Source organism: Myotis myotis, unplaced genomic scaffold (genome assembly GCF_014108235.1).
Source record: "Myotis myotis isolate mMyoMyo1 unplaced genomic scaffold, mMyoMyo1.p scaffold_m19_p_1, whole genome shotgun sequence".
Taxonomy (NCBI): domain Eukaryota; kingdom Metazoa; phylum Chordata; class Mammalia; order Chiroptera; family Vespertilionidae; genus Myotis; species Myotis myotis.
In genome coordinates this window covers 28,073,809-28,091,398 of record NW_023416313.1, presented here as the reverse complement: position 1 = coordinate 28,091,398, position 17,590 = coordinate 28,073,809, and the positions used below count along the sequence as shown (strand labels likewise).

Sequence of the window (17,590 nt, the reverse complement as noted above, 5' to 3'; positions counted from 1 at the left end):
CAACTTCTCTTATTTTAGAATGAACAAGAAGGAGCGTTCTCATTTTAAAATTTCTGTCCAGTCCTTTGGGTAGGCATCATTTCCAATCACTGCTAGGCTATATTTTCCCACTCTATGTATCCAGTTTTTGAAATGGGAAAACTGTTCAAATTATTAAGAGAAAGAAATAGATATTTCTGCAGAAAGGTGACAACTGGAAAACTCCCTTTGAATGTGGACAGCATATTTGGTAGGACATTAACAGACCAGTACTGAGTCATCATTTCATTGGAACCCCCAGGTCTGATCATTCTCTGGTGTTTAAACATAGCTAACGGCATGTCAGTGGCACATGGCTACTGTGCGCTCGCTGGACTAGCCAGGATTTGGGAATGTTACATAGGCTAACTACCCTAGCTACACTTTCCTAAACCACTCTACCCTCGAACTGATCCTATATGCCTGATTTGCCTGGCTCAATGGGAGACTTACATAGATAAAATGTTCCTGGAGGTTCTGACTACATTCTTTTAGCCAACAGTGTAGATATGTCATATTGTTGTCTCACGCTGTTGGTGGTATTGCAAATTCTGAAACCTTTGTCGCCTCAGGTGAAATACACATACACCGAATGTGATTCTAAGTGTGGAGATAGACTTACAATGAATGGGACTTATTTGATGGTACATTTTTTACCATCTGATTACACTCTGACTCTCCATCTGACCCTGGGAGTGAGCGCACCACCTATATCTCCCCAGGAACGGACTGACAAAGGAAAGCAGCTCAGTGAAAAGCTTCATGATGGAAGTCCAGACCTATAGTTTTAGAAAACAAAGCCTCCAATAAAATATGTAGTTAGTGATTTCATGATGGGGCGCAGGGAACTGAGTGCAATAAACCAGTCTGCAACCACAGAAATCATAACTGAGTCTTCGAACGATGACCTTCTATACTTGCATCAGACGATGAATATTGAGTCTTGTTGATTCAGAAAGAAGTCAAAAACTTCCCCCAGCAAGAGACTGTGCCTTATCTTAACACAGCATTACGTAAGTGAAGACCAGCCTCTGGAGGTTCGTCGAAACATTATGGTATGGGGAATGAAAGGGGGAATATTGACGAATTGGTGTGCGTACCCAGGTTTTTTATGTAGATCAGGTGTGTGGTCATTGCTTTATGACTCAGACACAGAAATCCTGACATGAGTAGAGTGGAGGTTCTTCTGGAAGGAAAACACGGAATGGCTGGGATGTTGTCCAAGTCACTTTAGATATTCCAGGGAAACCAACATGGGAAAAAGCTAAAGGTGATCATCACAGAAGAGATTCAAACTCTTAGCCTCCTAATCGCATTGTTTTCTTTGAGAAAGTGACTAACTGGAAAGGTAACTATTACAGATACAGATGCGCTGCCAGGGTGCGTGAAAGATGTTTAGAATTCTTTAGTGTAAGTATCAGGAAAAAAAGAGCAGACAAATACTTAGCTAATGCTTATTGATCACGTTTTGTGTGCCCAACACCATTCTAAGTGCTTTACTTATTTTTGCTAATTTAATTCGCCACAACTGTGAGTTATCTTATCCTCATTTTACAGATGAGAGACTGAGGCACAGAATGTGAGGTAATTTGCATCCTATATAATAAAAGCCTAATGTGCTAAGTGTCCGGTCATCTGTACAACCAATCAAAGCATAATATGGCTAATGATATGTTAAGGCTGCTATGATGTCCTGACCACCAGCGGTCAGACAGTTGACCAGTCGACCAGTCGACCGGTCACTATGACATGCACTGACCACCAGGGGGCAGACGCTTCAACCAATAGGTTAGCTTGCTACTGGGGTTTGGCCGATTGGGATTGAGCGAGATGTGCTGGACACATCCTGGAACCCTCCCATAGTCCCTCCCAGCTGGCCAACCTCTCACGTCCCTCCCAAGTCCCAATCGTGCACCAGTGGGGTCCCTCGGCCTGGCCTGAGCCCTCTTGCAATCTGGGACCCCTCGAGGAATGTCGGAGAGCTGGTTTCATCCCGACCTCCAGTAGATTATAAAATTGGGATTTGAACCCAGCAGACTGACTTCAGTGGCTGAATTGGCTAACTACTCTACTTGGCTCAGGACAAATCTACCGTTGGACTCTCATTACAGGCAGAAATGTAACTCCACAGAGTCAGGAAGCAAAAGAAGGGAAATCTGACCAAGAATGTTGCCAGTTCTAAAGAAGAATTTTGTAATCACTTCACAGTTGCTTGAAGTGGTGGGTATATCAATCTGACTCATGCAATTGCCTTTAATAGGCTACTAATTCATAGACTTCACAGAGCAATTAGTAGCGTCCAGTCCATTCGTCCTGATTTTTTTTTTTATAGAAGGATACTGTAGGCTTGAAAGACATCACTGAAAATATAAGAGAATGTCATTGGCATAGTCATTCAAAATTGGAACCACCTAGTAAAAAAGGATAACACTAGAAGACATGGGATTAAGTGTTGATTCAAGATGTATGGTTAAAATTATGGTTCAGAGTCATTTGTCAGTGAAAGGCCTAAAACAAGAGAATTGGGTATTTGCAGGGTTTTTCTGGGTTGGAGTGTGGATTAATAATGTGATTATTTTGGTACTGCTTAGGTTTTCTTCACGGAGATATGGTATTAATTGCTATAGTCAAAGTTATAAGATAAAAAGAGAAACCTTAATTTAGAAAATGATCATGGTAATTTTTAAAGATAAAGAATTTTGAGGTTCCTTTTATAGGAAAAATTGAAAAATTTTATTTTCTAAATAATGGTGGAGGGATTTTAATATTATCCCTCCATTATAACAAGGCCAATAGAGGCTAAGCTCCTGTTGAACATGTTTTGTTGGATGAAGTAGCAGAGAGGAATAGAGAGAGGAAAAAGAAAAGGAGAGGACCTGGCTGGTACTGGACAATTTTTTTCCCCTATAAAAATGTGTTTTGCTCTTGTCAGGGGTGGGGGTGTGTCCAACACTGAATCCCCTCATTCATAGAGATTGCTTTGCCCGGAGTAATTGTGGAAGTTATGTTTCCTTAACTGTTCTCTTTCTGGTTATTAGCACCTGGGCATGAGTTTTGGTGAGGCCAGGACAATATGTCAATGAAATAGTCTTTAGACACTAGTCCATTCAATCATCTCTATTTGCCCCTTTTATTCTTCTAGAACTGGTTACATTTAAAAAAAAAAATACGTATCTAGGGAAAGCTTTATCAACCAAAAGCCATTCAGTTTCGTATATATAATCCATTTCTACCAGCACTTTTGATAGTGGGCCTACTTTGTTTAACAAGAAAGATTAGAGCCTAGTCAGCGTGGCTCAGTGATTGAGCATTGACCTATGAGCCAGGAGGTCATGATTCGGTTCCCAGTCAGGACACATGGAGGAGGCATGCAGGGGGCAGCCAGTCAATGATTCAAATCAATGATTCTCATCATTGATGTCTCTCTCTCTCTCTCTCTCTCTGTCTCTGTCTCTCTCTTCCTCCCTCTTTGAAATCAATACAAATATTTTCTTTTTTTTAAAAGAAAGATTAGAAATATGCCACATGATTACAGGAACAATAACAGTAATCAGCATATGGTTTGGAACAGCGATTTTCAACCCTTTTATCTCTGTCACACATAATCTAATTGCTAAAGTTCTGCAGCACACAAACATATATGTTTTGCCGATCTGAGAAAAAAAAAAAGGTATAATTTTGACTCATTCACACCAGATGGCTATTGTGTTGGCTGTTGTCATTTTTTAAATTTGACAGTATAAGGGGAAAAAAGGTTAGTGCCCCTGACTACACAGTCAGGTATTGCATTTTTAAAAAATTCTTGCAGCACAGCAGCCAGTTGAAAATTGTTGCTGTGGGTGATTCAAGAAGTATTATACCAGGTCCCTGCCCTTAATGAGCTTGTGGTGAGTTAGTGAATGATTAAATGTATATATTTTTCTATTTTATAGCTTTCTTTTTCAAAAGAGGTTATCTTCTCTTTCAGGCTTACTCATATAAGGGAGGATGAGTATGTTATTCTTAGACTTCATATTAAGATGAATGTTGGAAGGAAAGTATAAAAAGCCATTTTGTAAGTATTTTAACATAAAGAGATCCCAGAGAGCTACAAAGTGTAGAATCCTGGGCTGTATTTTTAGCTTAGTGTAGCCTATGATATTATGATCAGATAAACTTAACACATGTTAATAAGGACAATTTATATTTCTTCCCCTCCCTTCAAAAAAAAAACCCCACAATTAAAAATCACCAAATAATGTCACACACTCTTTCTTCCTTTTTCTAGCTTTCACAAAAAATTATTTACTAAGATTGTTGTTTTCCAGCTTCCTGACACAAATGATGAAATAAAAAAAACAAGCAAAAGCATGGTCAAGGAAGTGTCATGTTTGACAAGAAACATCTTTGGACAAACTAAATTGCATACTTCAAAAGAGGGACGCTACTGAATACTTTTAGTTAGGTGCTCACAGGTCATTTGATTGGCAATAATTGTCTGGGAATGGCCAGAGCTAGAAAGTCTATTTCTTTATGGACAGCAGTCAGTTTATACATTTGTTTTTTTTCCTATGAATTGGCTATACTGTTAAAATTGTGATTTACACTTGCTGCCTCCACACATTTATAAAGACGTTCATGTTTGGTGATTGCCATGAATATCAGTGAAAGAGGCAGAGTGCTCAGCCAGCGTCAGTTCAGAGACAGACACCTGCTGCGTTCTGTGATTCTGGGCAAGTCATTCAGTCTCCAGGAACCTCTATTTCTCTTTCTGCAAAATGGGACTAAAATGACAGATTTCACCTTACTAAGTCTAATTACATGGGAAAATGTGAGAAAAAGTGACAGCATGTTGTACATAATCAATCAATATTAGTTGGTATGGATCAGTCTCCTAGAAGCCTTTTCATGACCAGTGACTTCACTTTTTTTGATTGAAGTTCAACTCTAAGCAAGTTATTTCTTTCATGCTTAAATATTCATAAAACCTGGGATAATTCATGAAAGAGAAATTGTAGTTTCCTTCATTTCCTTGATTTGTCATGATATCCCTTTCTTAGATGCATAAATACCAGTGTTTTCCTTTCTCTAGACAGCAAGCCAGTGAGCAGCCTCAGCTTGCCTTTGTCCCACCGGAGATGCTCATGTCATCAGGTTACACTGGACAATATTTTCAGCCAGCATCCAACCCGGATTATTATTCACAGTCTCCTTACGCTGACAGTTTTGATGAAGAGCCTCCTTTGCTAGAAGATAAGTTAAGGAAGTGCTGTTAATGTGTGTACAGCTCGAGAATAATAGCAATAATGAGCACGTACGTGTGCTGTCAGCATGATGCATACAGTGTTTTGTGTGTGACTGTTCCACGTGTAAACAAATCTGCCTCTTCAAGACACTTAACCCAGTGGAAGTCTGCCGCATGTTTGTGTGGGGGGAATCGGAAGGAGGTATGTGCTATTGCTGCAGTTATCACAGGTGCCTTCACTGTTTCTTAAATTTGAACTCCCTGGCAATGTCTACACAACAGTGAAGACATCATTTCGAAAAGTGGTTATATCAGAGTAACCACCCTCCCCACCCCACTTAATGAAACTGCGTCCCTTCCCACTTTACACAGATCAGAAAAAATTTCTTGATTATTTTTTCTCTTTGTGATTACCCCCATCAAATGTATAGTATGTTATAAGAAAGAGCACTTATTATAATTTTTCATTTTGAATCTAGGGAATTTCTAAGCATTGCTCTAATATGTTCTTCATGTTGAGTGACTTTGTGAAAGTCTCAAGCTTCATCTATAAAAGATATGAAAAGGCCTTAGGCACAATTTCTATGATAAGGTGATGAATGACATTTGTCAGCTTTTTTAGAGTGTACATTAAGACAACCTATAAAATTATGAATCTATAATAAAATATCCCCTGCACAAAAACATGTTATTTGAAACTGTGCTTGTTTATAGCTTACGTGCTTTGTTGTCTAAAAGGCTTGTTTGGTTTTGTGTAAGAATGACAACTTTGGCTATTTGGTAATATACAATCAATATGTTAACAAATACACCTTGAAGGCTAATAGTCAATTTAAGTATATCAGACCAGAAAAATTACTGTGGCATTTGGTATTTGCAAAATAGTCTAATGTTTGTGTTTCAAAGGCCAATGACACAATTTGCATAAAAAATAAATATATTAGTTCATTTTTATAGCACTTATACTTTACTACCACTAGATGACAGTAAAACAATAATTTTGCATTAAAATTTCACAGCAATTTTTCTACCTTATTTTGTATAAGGTGTAATATTAGATTATCTACAATTAATAATACTTATAATCTCATTTGCATACTTTGTAATACATTTGAAAGCAAAATATAAGGTGGGGCAAAAATAGATTTACAGTTGTTTGTATGGAAAAAATACCATCCTATCTAATAAAAGAGAAACATGGTAATTAGCGTACGACCGCTATCCTTCCCATTGGCTAATCAGGGCGATATACAAATTAACTGCCAGCCAAGATGGCGGCCGGCAGCAAGGCAGCTGGAAGCAAACATGAGGCTTGCTTGCTTCAGTGATGGAGGACTCCAATGTTCCCTGCCCAGCCTCTGAGCTGCAACTCTAAGCAACTATGTTACAAATATAGAAGCTAAACAAAACCCCAGAAACCTGTTTTAGTCGCTGAGCTTCAGCCAGCAGGATCGCAACATTGTTTCAAATACAGAAGGTAAACAAAGGCCAGAAACCTGCTTTCAGCAGCGGAGGCCTAAGAGCTGGAGCCAAGCCTCAAGCTAAAGCTGGCCCAGAATTAAAAAAAAAAGAAAAAAGGAGCAGTTGGGAGCTTCAGTCACCCTCCAGCCTGAAAACAGCCCTCAGCCCCTCACCCAGACTGGCCAGGCACCCCAGTGGGGACCCCCACCCTGAAGGGTGTGTGACCAGCTGCAAACAGCCATCATCCCCTCATCCAGGCTGGCCAGGTACCCCAGTGGGCACCCCCACCCTGATCCAGGACACCCTTCAGGGCAAACCAGCTGGCACCCACCCGTGCACCAGGCCTCTATCCTATATAGTAAAAGGGTAATATGCCTCCCAGCACCGGGATCAGCAGAGCCATGAGGCCTCCCAGCACCAGGATGAGCGTGACAGGGAGCAGCGCCCAAACCCCCTGATCGCCCTGCGGCTCTGTGTGTGACAGGGGGCGGGGCCACAACCTCCCTATCCGCCCTGCTCTGTTCGTGACAGGGGAAAGCGCCCCAACCCCCTGATCATCCCTGCTCTGTGCCTGATAGGGGGGAGCTCCCCAACCCCCTGATTGCCCTGCGGTTCTGTGTGTGACAGGCTGTGGCCCCCCAACCCCCCCATGGGCCCTGCTCTGTGTGTGACAAGATGCGCCCCCCCCCCCCATGGTTCCTGCTCTGTGTGTGAAGGGGTAGAGCCATAACCTCCCCATCAGCCCTGCCCTGAGTGTGACAGGGTGTGGCGCCCCAACCCCCTGATCCGCCCTGCTCTGTGCGTGACAGGGGGGAGCTCCCCAACCCCCTGATCGACCCTGCTCTGTGCATGACAGGGGGTGGCGCCGCAACCTGCCCATCAACCCTGCCTTGAGTGTGACAGGGGGCAGTGCCCCAACCCCCCAATCAGCCCTACCCTGAGCGTGACTGAGGGTGGCATCGTAACCTCCCAATCCGCCCTGCTCTGTGCATGACAGGGGCGGCGCCCCAACTCCCCAATCAGCCCTGCTCTGTGCATGACAAGGGGCTGCGCCCCAACTCCCCAATCAGCCCTGCTCTGAGCCTGACCAGGGGCTGCACCTAGGGATTGGGCCTGCCCTCTGCCACCTGGGAGCAGGCCTAAGCCAGCAGGGCGTTATCTCCCAGACTTCAAGAGGGCACAGGCCGGGCTGAGGGACCCCTCCTTCCCCCCGAGTGCACAAATTTTTGTGCACCGGGCCTCTAGTAATTAATAAATAACAATAACATGAAACATGTTTTATGTTTCATGTTTCATGTACTCACAACTGTAAATCTACTTTTGTCACACCCTGTATTTTGGCAATGTATTTTGGTAGAAAATACATAAAATCTTTTTTCTTATGAAAATATTTAGTTTGTCTTAGGTTCATTTACTGTTTTATGACTCAATGTTGAAACATATATAGAAGTTAATTATTCCATTAAATAAATGATTGAAATCAGTAATTATGTCTCATGAGGCTTTGATTTTCTTTGGGAATAATTATTATGCATTTTCAGAAAAAAAGATGTGTTTAATTAAAGGCCACTTTATTTTGGCAAACACTGAAAACATTGTTAGCATAAATGTCTAAATTGAAAATGAAGTTTGAAAGCAACATAAATTTTAGGTGAAATTAATTCACCTACTGTATTTCTCAATTTTTTAAAGCATTCTCTTTTAAAAATTACATTAGACATTCTGACCCAGCAGTTTTCAACCTTTTCTTTTTTATCTTATGGCACACTAATTACTAAAATTCTGTGGCACACCAAAACTATATATAATATAATTAATATAATATAATATAATATAAATAATATAATATTCTGCAGATATGACAAAAAATAGGCATGATTTTAATTCATTCACACCAGACAACTATTGTTGTGTTGGCTTTTGAAATTTTTTATTTGACAATTTAAGGGAAAAGAGGTCAGTGCTCTGACAAAATAATCAGGTATTGCCTATTTTAAAAATTATTGCGGCACACTGGTTGAAAATCGATATTCTAACCTCATTTTAAGCTTGGACAACTGCTTATATTCTCCAAAGTGTATGTTCATTAAGAAATAATAGCCAAAACCGGTTTGGCTCAGTGGATAGAGCGTCAGCCTGCTGACTGAAAGGTCCCAGGTTCGATTCCGGTCAAGGGCATGTACCTGGGTTGCCGGCACATCCCCAGTAGGAGATGTGCAGGAGGCGGCTGATCGATGTTTCTCTCTCATCGATGTTTCTAACTCTCTATCTCTCTCCCTTCCTCTCTGTAAAAAATCAATAAAATATATTTTTAAAAAAAGAAATAATAAATCCACTGTGAAAATAAAAAGAATGCAGCATAAATGTTATAATGTAGATTATTTGCCCACAATTACTTTAACCAACCAGATTTTTTTTTTATTTTCAAGCTCGGGATAGTAGTCATCAATCTGAATGTGAAATGAGTGAGAGATATGCTTTCCATCCTAGTTCATACCAACTGCTACCTGACTGTCTGAAAAATGTCAAGGTCCCTGTTAAAGCAAGGCTTCTTTGGGTCATGGCCATTATTAAAGCCCACCTGGCCTTCTCTGTATAGAAATGTCAGCTTTGCAAGGTGTTCAGGTGGTATGAGCCACTGCAAAAGTTGAACTATGTATACTCTGTATACTCTATATCTTTGGTCAAAGAGAGTTACTAAATTCTAGGAAGGGAAGTTGAATGCCACATACAAATGATTTAGGGAGATGATCCTTCACATGGGAGAATTGTGCTCAATTAAAAAAAATACAACCATTATCATATTGAATGCCATTGATTTGATAAAAAGCATGGATTCTGTGGTTGTTTATTTTTGTGGGATGGGTTGTACCCTTATACCAACCACTTCCTACCTGTCCCACAGCCTCTGGCAACCACTTTTCTACTCTGTTTCTATAAGTTTGACTATTTTTTAAAATAAATTTTAGATTCAACATATAATTGATATCATGCAGTATTTGTCTTTCTTGACTTGTTTCACCTCACATAATGCCCTCAAGTTCTATCCATGTTATTGCAAATGGCAGGATATTTTATTCCACCACTCACAAAAGGGAACAGTTAACTTGTCTCAAGAATTTAATCTCGCCCTAGCTGGTTTGGCTCAGTGGATAGAACATTGGCCTGCAGACTGAAGAGTCCCAGGTTCGATTCCCGTCAAGGGCACATGCCCAGGATGCGGGTTCCATCCCCAGTAGGGGGTGTGCAGGAGGCAGCCGATCAATGATTCTCTCTCATCACTGATGTTTCTATCTCTCTCTTTCCTTCTCCCTTCCTCTCTGAAGTCAATAAAAACACATTTTAAAAAAGAATTTAATCTCTACACAGACTCAACTGCACAGAGCATTTAGCGTGTAAAAATATGCGTGCACATCATGATTCCGTTTACTTGCCGAAAAGGCCATCCCCTTTCTTCTCTGTGGCATTTCAGGCAGGCAGCATTCTCCTCTCAGAGGACGTCCCAGACCTGGGACAAATATCTCTAGTTTAAATAGTTCTTCTAGGGAAAAATTATACTATGTTTGATATTTCCAAAGTGTTAGCAATGGAAATTGCAAGGAAAGGATATGTCTAAATGGGCAATAGGATGGGACTCTGGGTCTACCGCTACATTTTAGTTTTTACTGTAGAATGTTCATTTCTCAATTTTCATCTAGATTTTAAGCTTGTATTGGCTACTCAGGGATACTTTTTCTTATGGAAGAAAATTGTCTACAATATTTCTCTTAGCTTATTGTTTGCAAATAAAAATATAATTTTATTTATTTATGCTTTAAATTTTTACTTGGAGTTTTAGATTACGAAGTTACAACAATCAGATTAAAATTCTAAGCAAGTGAATCAAATATAGTAACTTTAATAAAAGAATATTACTGATGTTTATTTTTCTAATATTTGATGTTTATATTTGATGTTCTATATTCTGAGGTTTATATTTCTAATATAAATACTTTTATATATTTATATTACCTTCCCCCCCACTTTTTTTTTTTGCAGAACTTGGAATTAATTTTGATCACATATGGCAAAAAACCTTGACAGTGTTAAACCCACTGAAGCCAGCAGATGGCAGCATTATGAATGAAACCGACCTGGCTGGGCCCATCCTGTTCTGTGTGGCGCTGGGAGCCACCCTGCTTCTGGTAAAGGACAGCAGCACCAGATTTAAACGTGTGTCCTTTCCAATGCGATTTTTGCAGAGTGCTTTGGAAACACAGAAGGCAGTATGTCACTTTATACAGGGAAAATTGTTTAATTTGTGGCTACATTTTTTGGGGGTGAGATAGAAACATGTTTCATAGAACTATAGTGACAAAATAGAAACTGCCATCATGCATTACAACCGATAAAAAAAAATAGAAATTTAAATAAAATTTTAAAGATAAAAATCACCAAATCTATATTTTTTATAAAACAGCTAATCATTTAGGTCTTTATTGTTATTAAGAAAAAAAATGTCAATCTGGAATAGTTGAAGGAGCACATGAACTTGGGAAATATAAGGCTTAAATTTTATTTCTTGCTTTTTTGTGAAATTTTTATTGTGACACGGGACAAATCCTTTGTCTTTGTTCATCATTTTCTTGGTTGGGTTGTATCTCTATGGTATTTCTAGTATTTCTATGAAGTCTGAGATGAGTCTTCCTCTCTGAAATCAATATTTTTATTTCAGAGAGGAAGGGAGAGGGAGAGAGAGATAGAAACATCAATGATGAGAGAGAATCATTGATTGGCTGCCTCCTGCACGGCTCCTACTAGGGATCAGCCCAGGCATGTGCCCTTGACTGGAATCACACCCAGGACCCTTCAGTCTGGAGGCTGATGCTCTATCCACTGAGCCAAACCGATAAGGGCAGTTTTATGCTTTTTATGATGACATTTTCCCCCCTGACTTTCACCATTTCCCTTGTGTATGTGCCTCTTTCATTCTTTATATCTGGGAGTAATAATATCAAAATAGGCCAAAAAAAATTTTAAGTCACATATTTCCACCTAAGTTAAGTTTAGATAGCATTCTAGCCTATCATTTGGAAAACATGTTTCATTTTTTAAAAAAAGAAAACCTTAGAAAAGGTTTATTATTTTATACCAAAAAGAGAATGATAATACATTAAAAACAGAGGATGGCCGCAGGTGGGTGGCTCAGTTGGTTGGAGCGTCCTCCGGGTCAGGGTATGTGCAGGAGATAACTGATCGATGTTACCCTCACATCAGTGTTTCCCTTTCTCTCTTTCTTTCAAATCAATAATCATATGCTCAGGTGGGTAGTAATAAAAAACACAACACAGGATGAAAAATATGGTCAAGTTAGCCTGAAAAAATATGGCTTTATTAAAGCATAAAGTGATAAACTTTGCAGGAGAAATAATACAGGAAATTAAAAATTCTAGGCCTTGTTTACTTTCCTTTCTTACAGCTACTTCCCATAATTGTTTTTCTGCACTGTAGTTACAATTTTTAAAAGTAGCTGTAAAGTGTTATTTGCAATTAAATAAATTTTTACTTTTAATTTATTAACTACTTAATACCAGTATCAAAACACTGATAGAAGTCTAGTTTCTGCATAATAATGTGATCAGTTATCATAGTTTATTTATCTAGTACAATAGTATTTAGTGATAGCATCTATTTCTTCCTTTGAACCTCAGCAAATACAAATACTCTATAAATCAAATACTATATCAACTGGAGTTTTAATTTAGTCTCTAACCTCCCTTCTGTCTCTGTCACAGTAATTTGATAATCTTAGATTAAATGCTGCTAAGTAAGACCGTGTCAATTAATCAAGTAGTCAGAAACAATCAATTTAATATATTAACTCATCTTTCTTTTTTCAAGTAATATAACAGCTGTGTGTTGTTGTTTCTCTGTAGAAATGCTACCAGCACCATCTTTTAAAGGAAATTATTAATTCCATTAAGATCTTTTTAGGGTGTACAATGTTATTTGGAGTTATTTGAGTATACTCTCTTTTTTCTTAAATAGTACAAAGCTATATAGACAAAGAAATCAATTGGAAGTAAGAAAATTGAATCTACCCCGAACTTTTCCTCTAGGTGTGATCTTGAATCTTTTGTTTCCTGTTTCTTGAACTTTATTTTTTCATTTTGAGGACAAAAGAAGATTTATTAAAAGTGGTACTTAAGTTCTGTTCAGTTCTGAAATGTTAGGGAATATTTGAAAATGGATATTTTCTGAAACTTTTTAGGAGAACATTATCATTTCAATTTTAACATTAGAATGTGGTTACTTAGGAATTGATTCTGACACATGTAGAGCAATAAGGACAAAACAAACAAAGTGGATATTAGTGAAGTCAGATTTAACTCAGAATTCATTTGAAGCTAAGTTAACCTGACTCTGGATATATCCAATTAAAATGTAAAGGATGAGCCTTTGCCTGGTAGCTCAGTTGGTTAGAATGGCATTGTCCTGATACGCCAAGGTTGTGGGTTTGATCCCTGGTCAGGGCACATACAAGAAGCAACCAATGAGTGCATAAATAAGTGGAACAACAAATTGGTATCTCTCTCTCTCTCTCTCTCTCTCTCTCTCTCTCTCTCTCTCAAAAAAAAAAAAAAAATCAATAAAGATGTAAAAGATGATTTTATGGGCTGCTATATATATATATATGTACCAGAAAAAGCAAAAGTAAATCCAGAACCAATATCCAAATCTATTCATTGTCCCTGGAGGTATAAGATTCACAGTCACATACTCATCATTTTTCTGATTTATGTTGATATAAGGCACAATACCTTTTAGTGGACTTTCTTCATGCTGAAGGAGGCAAACTAAAAAGAACAGCTTCAAACACAACACAAATTTAGTTTTACTTGTTATTTCTCTCAAAACTATTTTCCCCCCCAACACAATAAACATGAGTGATTTAAAGCTATGGGTTTTTGTTTTTTTTTGATAGATCTAAGAGTGTGATCTGAAAAAGAATATGCATGGTCAATATAACAGTACTAGAGGCCTGGTGCACAAAATTTGCCCGGCCTGTGCATTCTTGCAATCCCAGACCCCTCAGGGGATATCCCTGGGATTGGGCCTAAACTGGCAGTTGGACATCCCTCTCACAATCCAAGACCGCTCCTAATTGCTCGCCTGACTGCTCACTCCTAACTGCTGGCCCCTAATCACTCTGCCTGCCTGATTGCCCCTAACTGCTTGCCTGTCTGCCTGCCTGATTGCCCCTAACTGCTCACCTGCCTGCCTGATCGCCCCTAATCGCTCACCTGCCTGCCTGCCTGCTCAGTGCGTTTCATACCAACCCGTCGTTCTGCCATTCAGTCAATTTGCATATTACCCTTTTATTATATAGGACAATCACATGAATAAGTATTTCAAATACAGATTTAGTATGAAGATGGTAGTGCAGGAAGGATCCTGAAAATTTTGAGGTTAAAAAGAAATGGAACTCTTTTTCTTTTCTTTTTTTAAATTATAAATACTTCATGAGTATGACATTATAATTTGGCATCTGTATACACTACAAAGTGATCTCCCCCTAAAGGTTGGTTACTATCGATCAACATACAATTAACACCTTTTACCCCTTTAGTCCACTCCTAACCCTCTTCTTCTCTGCTCTCTGGTAACAAAGGATCTGGGATCTGTTCTCTGTAGGTAATTTAAAAAATAGAAAGAAAGAAAAAGAAAAAAAGGAACATTTATTTTCCATTTCAACCACAAGCCCTTGTTACAATTCAAAACAAATTAAAAAATGGCAGTGGCCCCTGCCAAGTGGAATTGTACTTTAAATTGAATAAAATAACAAGAGAGCAAGATGAAAAGAAATGTCAATAACTGATATGGAAAGGGACAATTTTGCTACCAAATTAGTTTAATTTATCATTTATTTTCCCCACCCTAATCACAAAACTTCTTGGGCCCAGGAAATTCAGACTATGTGTCCTTTGGGTATAGAGAAGTTGCTTTTCACCATTACAGCTATCATTACCTCTATCATTACCTCAGAATTATCACATTCAGTTAAAATATTAAATAAAATATTAAATAGTGATTTGAAAGTGTCACTATTTTCCAAGTTGAGCAAACACACCCAGTGGTGCAGTGCATAAATGATGTGTGTGTTTTTTAGCATGCCCATTAGCATCCATAACATTATTTCACAAAATAATACAAAAGAATTCCAAAAGAATACAAAAGATATTCAATGAGAACTTACTCTGGCTAATGCAAGAGAGAATTCTGCCAGTGTAACCCAGGGACATTTTTGTGAAAGAGCTTAGTGACCAGCCTCCATAACTACAGAAGAAGAAGAGTTGAAAATAGCTGGAAAATTTTGATCATTAAAATGGTCATAACATTCTCCAATATCCTTCATTAATAAATGTTTCTTTGTTCTGTAAGACATAAGGACTTCACAAATAACAGCTATGGAGAAGAAAAAAAAAAAAAGACAGCTGAAAAACTTCTGAATCAACTTACCAGACCTTTGTTGTTTTTTAATAATTCCCATGAGAACCAAAGTCAATTGATCCAACCTTTATCTCGAATTTCTAGTCAGTTTAATGTAAATGTAAAAACTAAAATCATTCTCGACTGGAGCGTTGGCATCCTCAGGTAGCCAACATTAAAATACCCTCTGTTCAACTAACAGTAGATTGTACTTACCCCAGATGAGTTAATGGAGATAGACCCTAGTGCTTTGTGAGTGGCGGCTATTTTTATAAGTCCTCAGAAGCTCAGTGGTATATCCTGAACACCATTGAATTCCCTTAACAATACCTCTTTTATGAGTAGTTTATACAAATCAACTTTTCATCAAGTATGTTCGGTTAAACTGGCACTAGGCATTATGAAAACAAAATTTTCTATGGTAAGTTTGGCATATGCTGGGTAATAAAAGGTTAAATAAGTTCCAGTATTAAAGCTCCTGTAGTTAAGAACCTAAATTTTAGAGCCAGACTACCTGGGATCAAAGCCAACTTCAACCAATTAGCATTATTTTATTTTGGGGAGTTACTTAAACTTTCTGCCCCCCAATTTCCTGTGTAAAATTGATAAAATAATGCTACCTATCTCATAGGATGGTCGTGTAGATTAAATAAGTTATAGAAATGCTTAGAATAGGCCCTAACATAGCAAATCCTATGGGTCTTTGCTTATATTACTAATATGCCTTGTAAATAACCAAGACTAAATCAGAATTTTTTTCATTAATTGATTCATTTATTTAATTATTTAACAAATATGGGGAGAAAATATATTCTTACTTATGCTCTAATAGGCAATCTGTGATAAAAAAAAAAACCCTAAAAATATTTCACCTTCTCTGTAGCATGCTTGTGCCATCCCAAGTATAGTCAGGGGTGTTTGTTTTCAGGACCTGAATTCATAATATAGTCAGTGTTTTACCCAGAACTCCCAGTCTCCTGATAATTGTAAGCACTACAAAGATATGCAACAGCGCTGAGCTGATTGATTCTAAAATGCTCTCTGATTTATTGACACCCTGATTTTTCTCTGGATGCTTTCTGTGTATTCATTCAAACTGTTTTCTTCTCCCTGTTTCAGGCAGGGAAAGTTCAGTTTGGTTACATATATGGCATGAGTGGCATCGGCTGCCTGGGGATTTACGCCTTACTAAACTTGATGAGCTCTTCCGGGGTGTCCTATGGCTGCGTGGCGAGTGTGCTGGGTTACTGCCTGCTCCCCATGGTCATCCTGTCCGGCAGCGCCGTCTTCTTTTCACTGCAGTAAGTGTCCTCGCTCACTGATAGACCCCACCTGCACAGTCACTGCGAAGGCGTGCCACACCAGTGCAACGCTGACCTCTTCCCAGGCATTTTGGTAGTGGAGTTGGGGACTCGATGACTATTAAAAGCTACAGGCACGCCCAGCCATGCTGGCTCAGATGTTGAGTGTTGACCCATGAACCAGGAGGTCATGGTTCCATTCCCGGTCAGGGCACATGCTCCAGTTGCAGGCTTGATCCCCAGTGTGGGGCATGCAGGAGGCAGCTGACCAATGATTCTCTCTCATTATTGATGTTTGTATCTTTCCCTCTCCTTTCCTTTCTGAAATCAATAAAAATATATATTTTAAAAAGCTACAGGCAAAAAAAAAAAAAAAAAGCTACAGGCAGATTCAGGGAAGTAGGTCAGTTTTGGCTAAGGTGCTATTTCTATAGCAGTGATTTAAAAAATAGATTACACCAAGTAATCTTTAAAACTGGCACTCTGTGAGTTGCCACATTCTTCACTATGAGCTATTGTCATGGGTAATGGAAGATCTTTAAAAAATTCACTTGTTTGATTGTGGAAGAGTAAGTGCCTGGTGAACCGCTGACAAATCGCCCTCAGCTCCCAGGCAGTCTGTCTTCTAGGTGGGAGGCAACTGTTCTCTCTCAGCTGGGCTCCGTGTGGTGCAGAATTCCCAGAAACCCTGATGAGGATATTAATGCTAGAGAGTTTTATGGCTTATGTGCTCAGTCAAGAATTTTTTTTCTTTATTACTTCCTGAGCAGTTAGTATTTGCAATTCAAAACCATTAGTAAGAATGCAGCAGCTAAGTTTCTGTCAGGCACTCTCCCGGGACAGCTGCATGTCACAACCACTTTGATTGGGGAGACCAAGTAATTACACCGTCCTTTGTCACTTGTTATGCTCTAAGCCCAAGTAGAAATAAACATTTGCCATCAGTGCTCATGATTCCACATTGTAATGAGACATAATTTGCTGGGAGCCGGTCCATGCTTGCTGTTTCAAGGGACCTGGCATCTATGGCATACTGTTCTTAATATGTTTGCTCACCTTCTTGGCACTATGTGTTTTAACCAAGGTCTCTGAGAAAGGTTGTTTCCCCAGGTAGGGA

The 17,590-nt window shown here is 38.9% G+C and overlaps 1 protein-coding gene across 8 annotated transcripts in view; it reads left to right on the top strand.

The window, feature by feature from the left end:
- Positions 1 to 17,590, top strand: part of YIPF7 (Yip1 domain family member 7) — a 31,598-nt gene that overhangs the window by 12,112 nt on the left and 1,896 nt on the right. For 6 of the 8 annotated variants that reach the window (XM_036332719.1, XM_036332695.1, XM_036332676.1 and 3 more), the window contains 3 exons: positions 5,090 to 5,250; positions 10,742 to 10,968; positions 16,292 to 16,473. In XM_036332719.1, the coding sequence (XP_036188612.1) occupies positions 5,090 to 5,250; positions 10,742 to 10,968; positions 16,292 to 16,473 (570 nt within the window). The remainder of the gene's footprint in view (positions 1 to 5,089; positions 5,251 to 10,741; positions 10,969 to 16,291; positions 16,474 to 17,590) is intronic. The other 2 variants (XM_036332687.1, XM_036332733.1) reach the window with 2 other exon arrangements.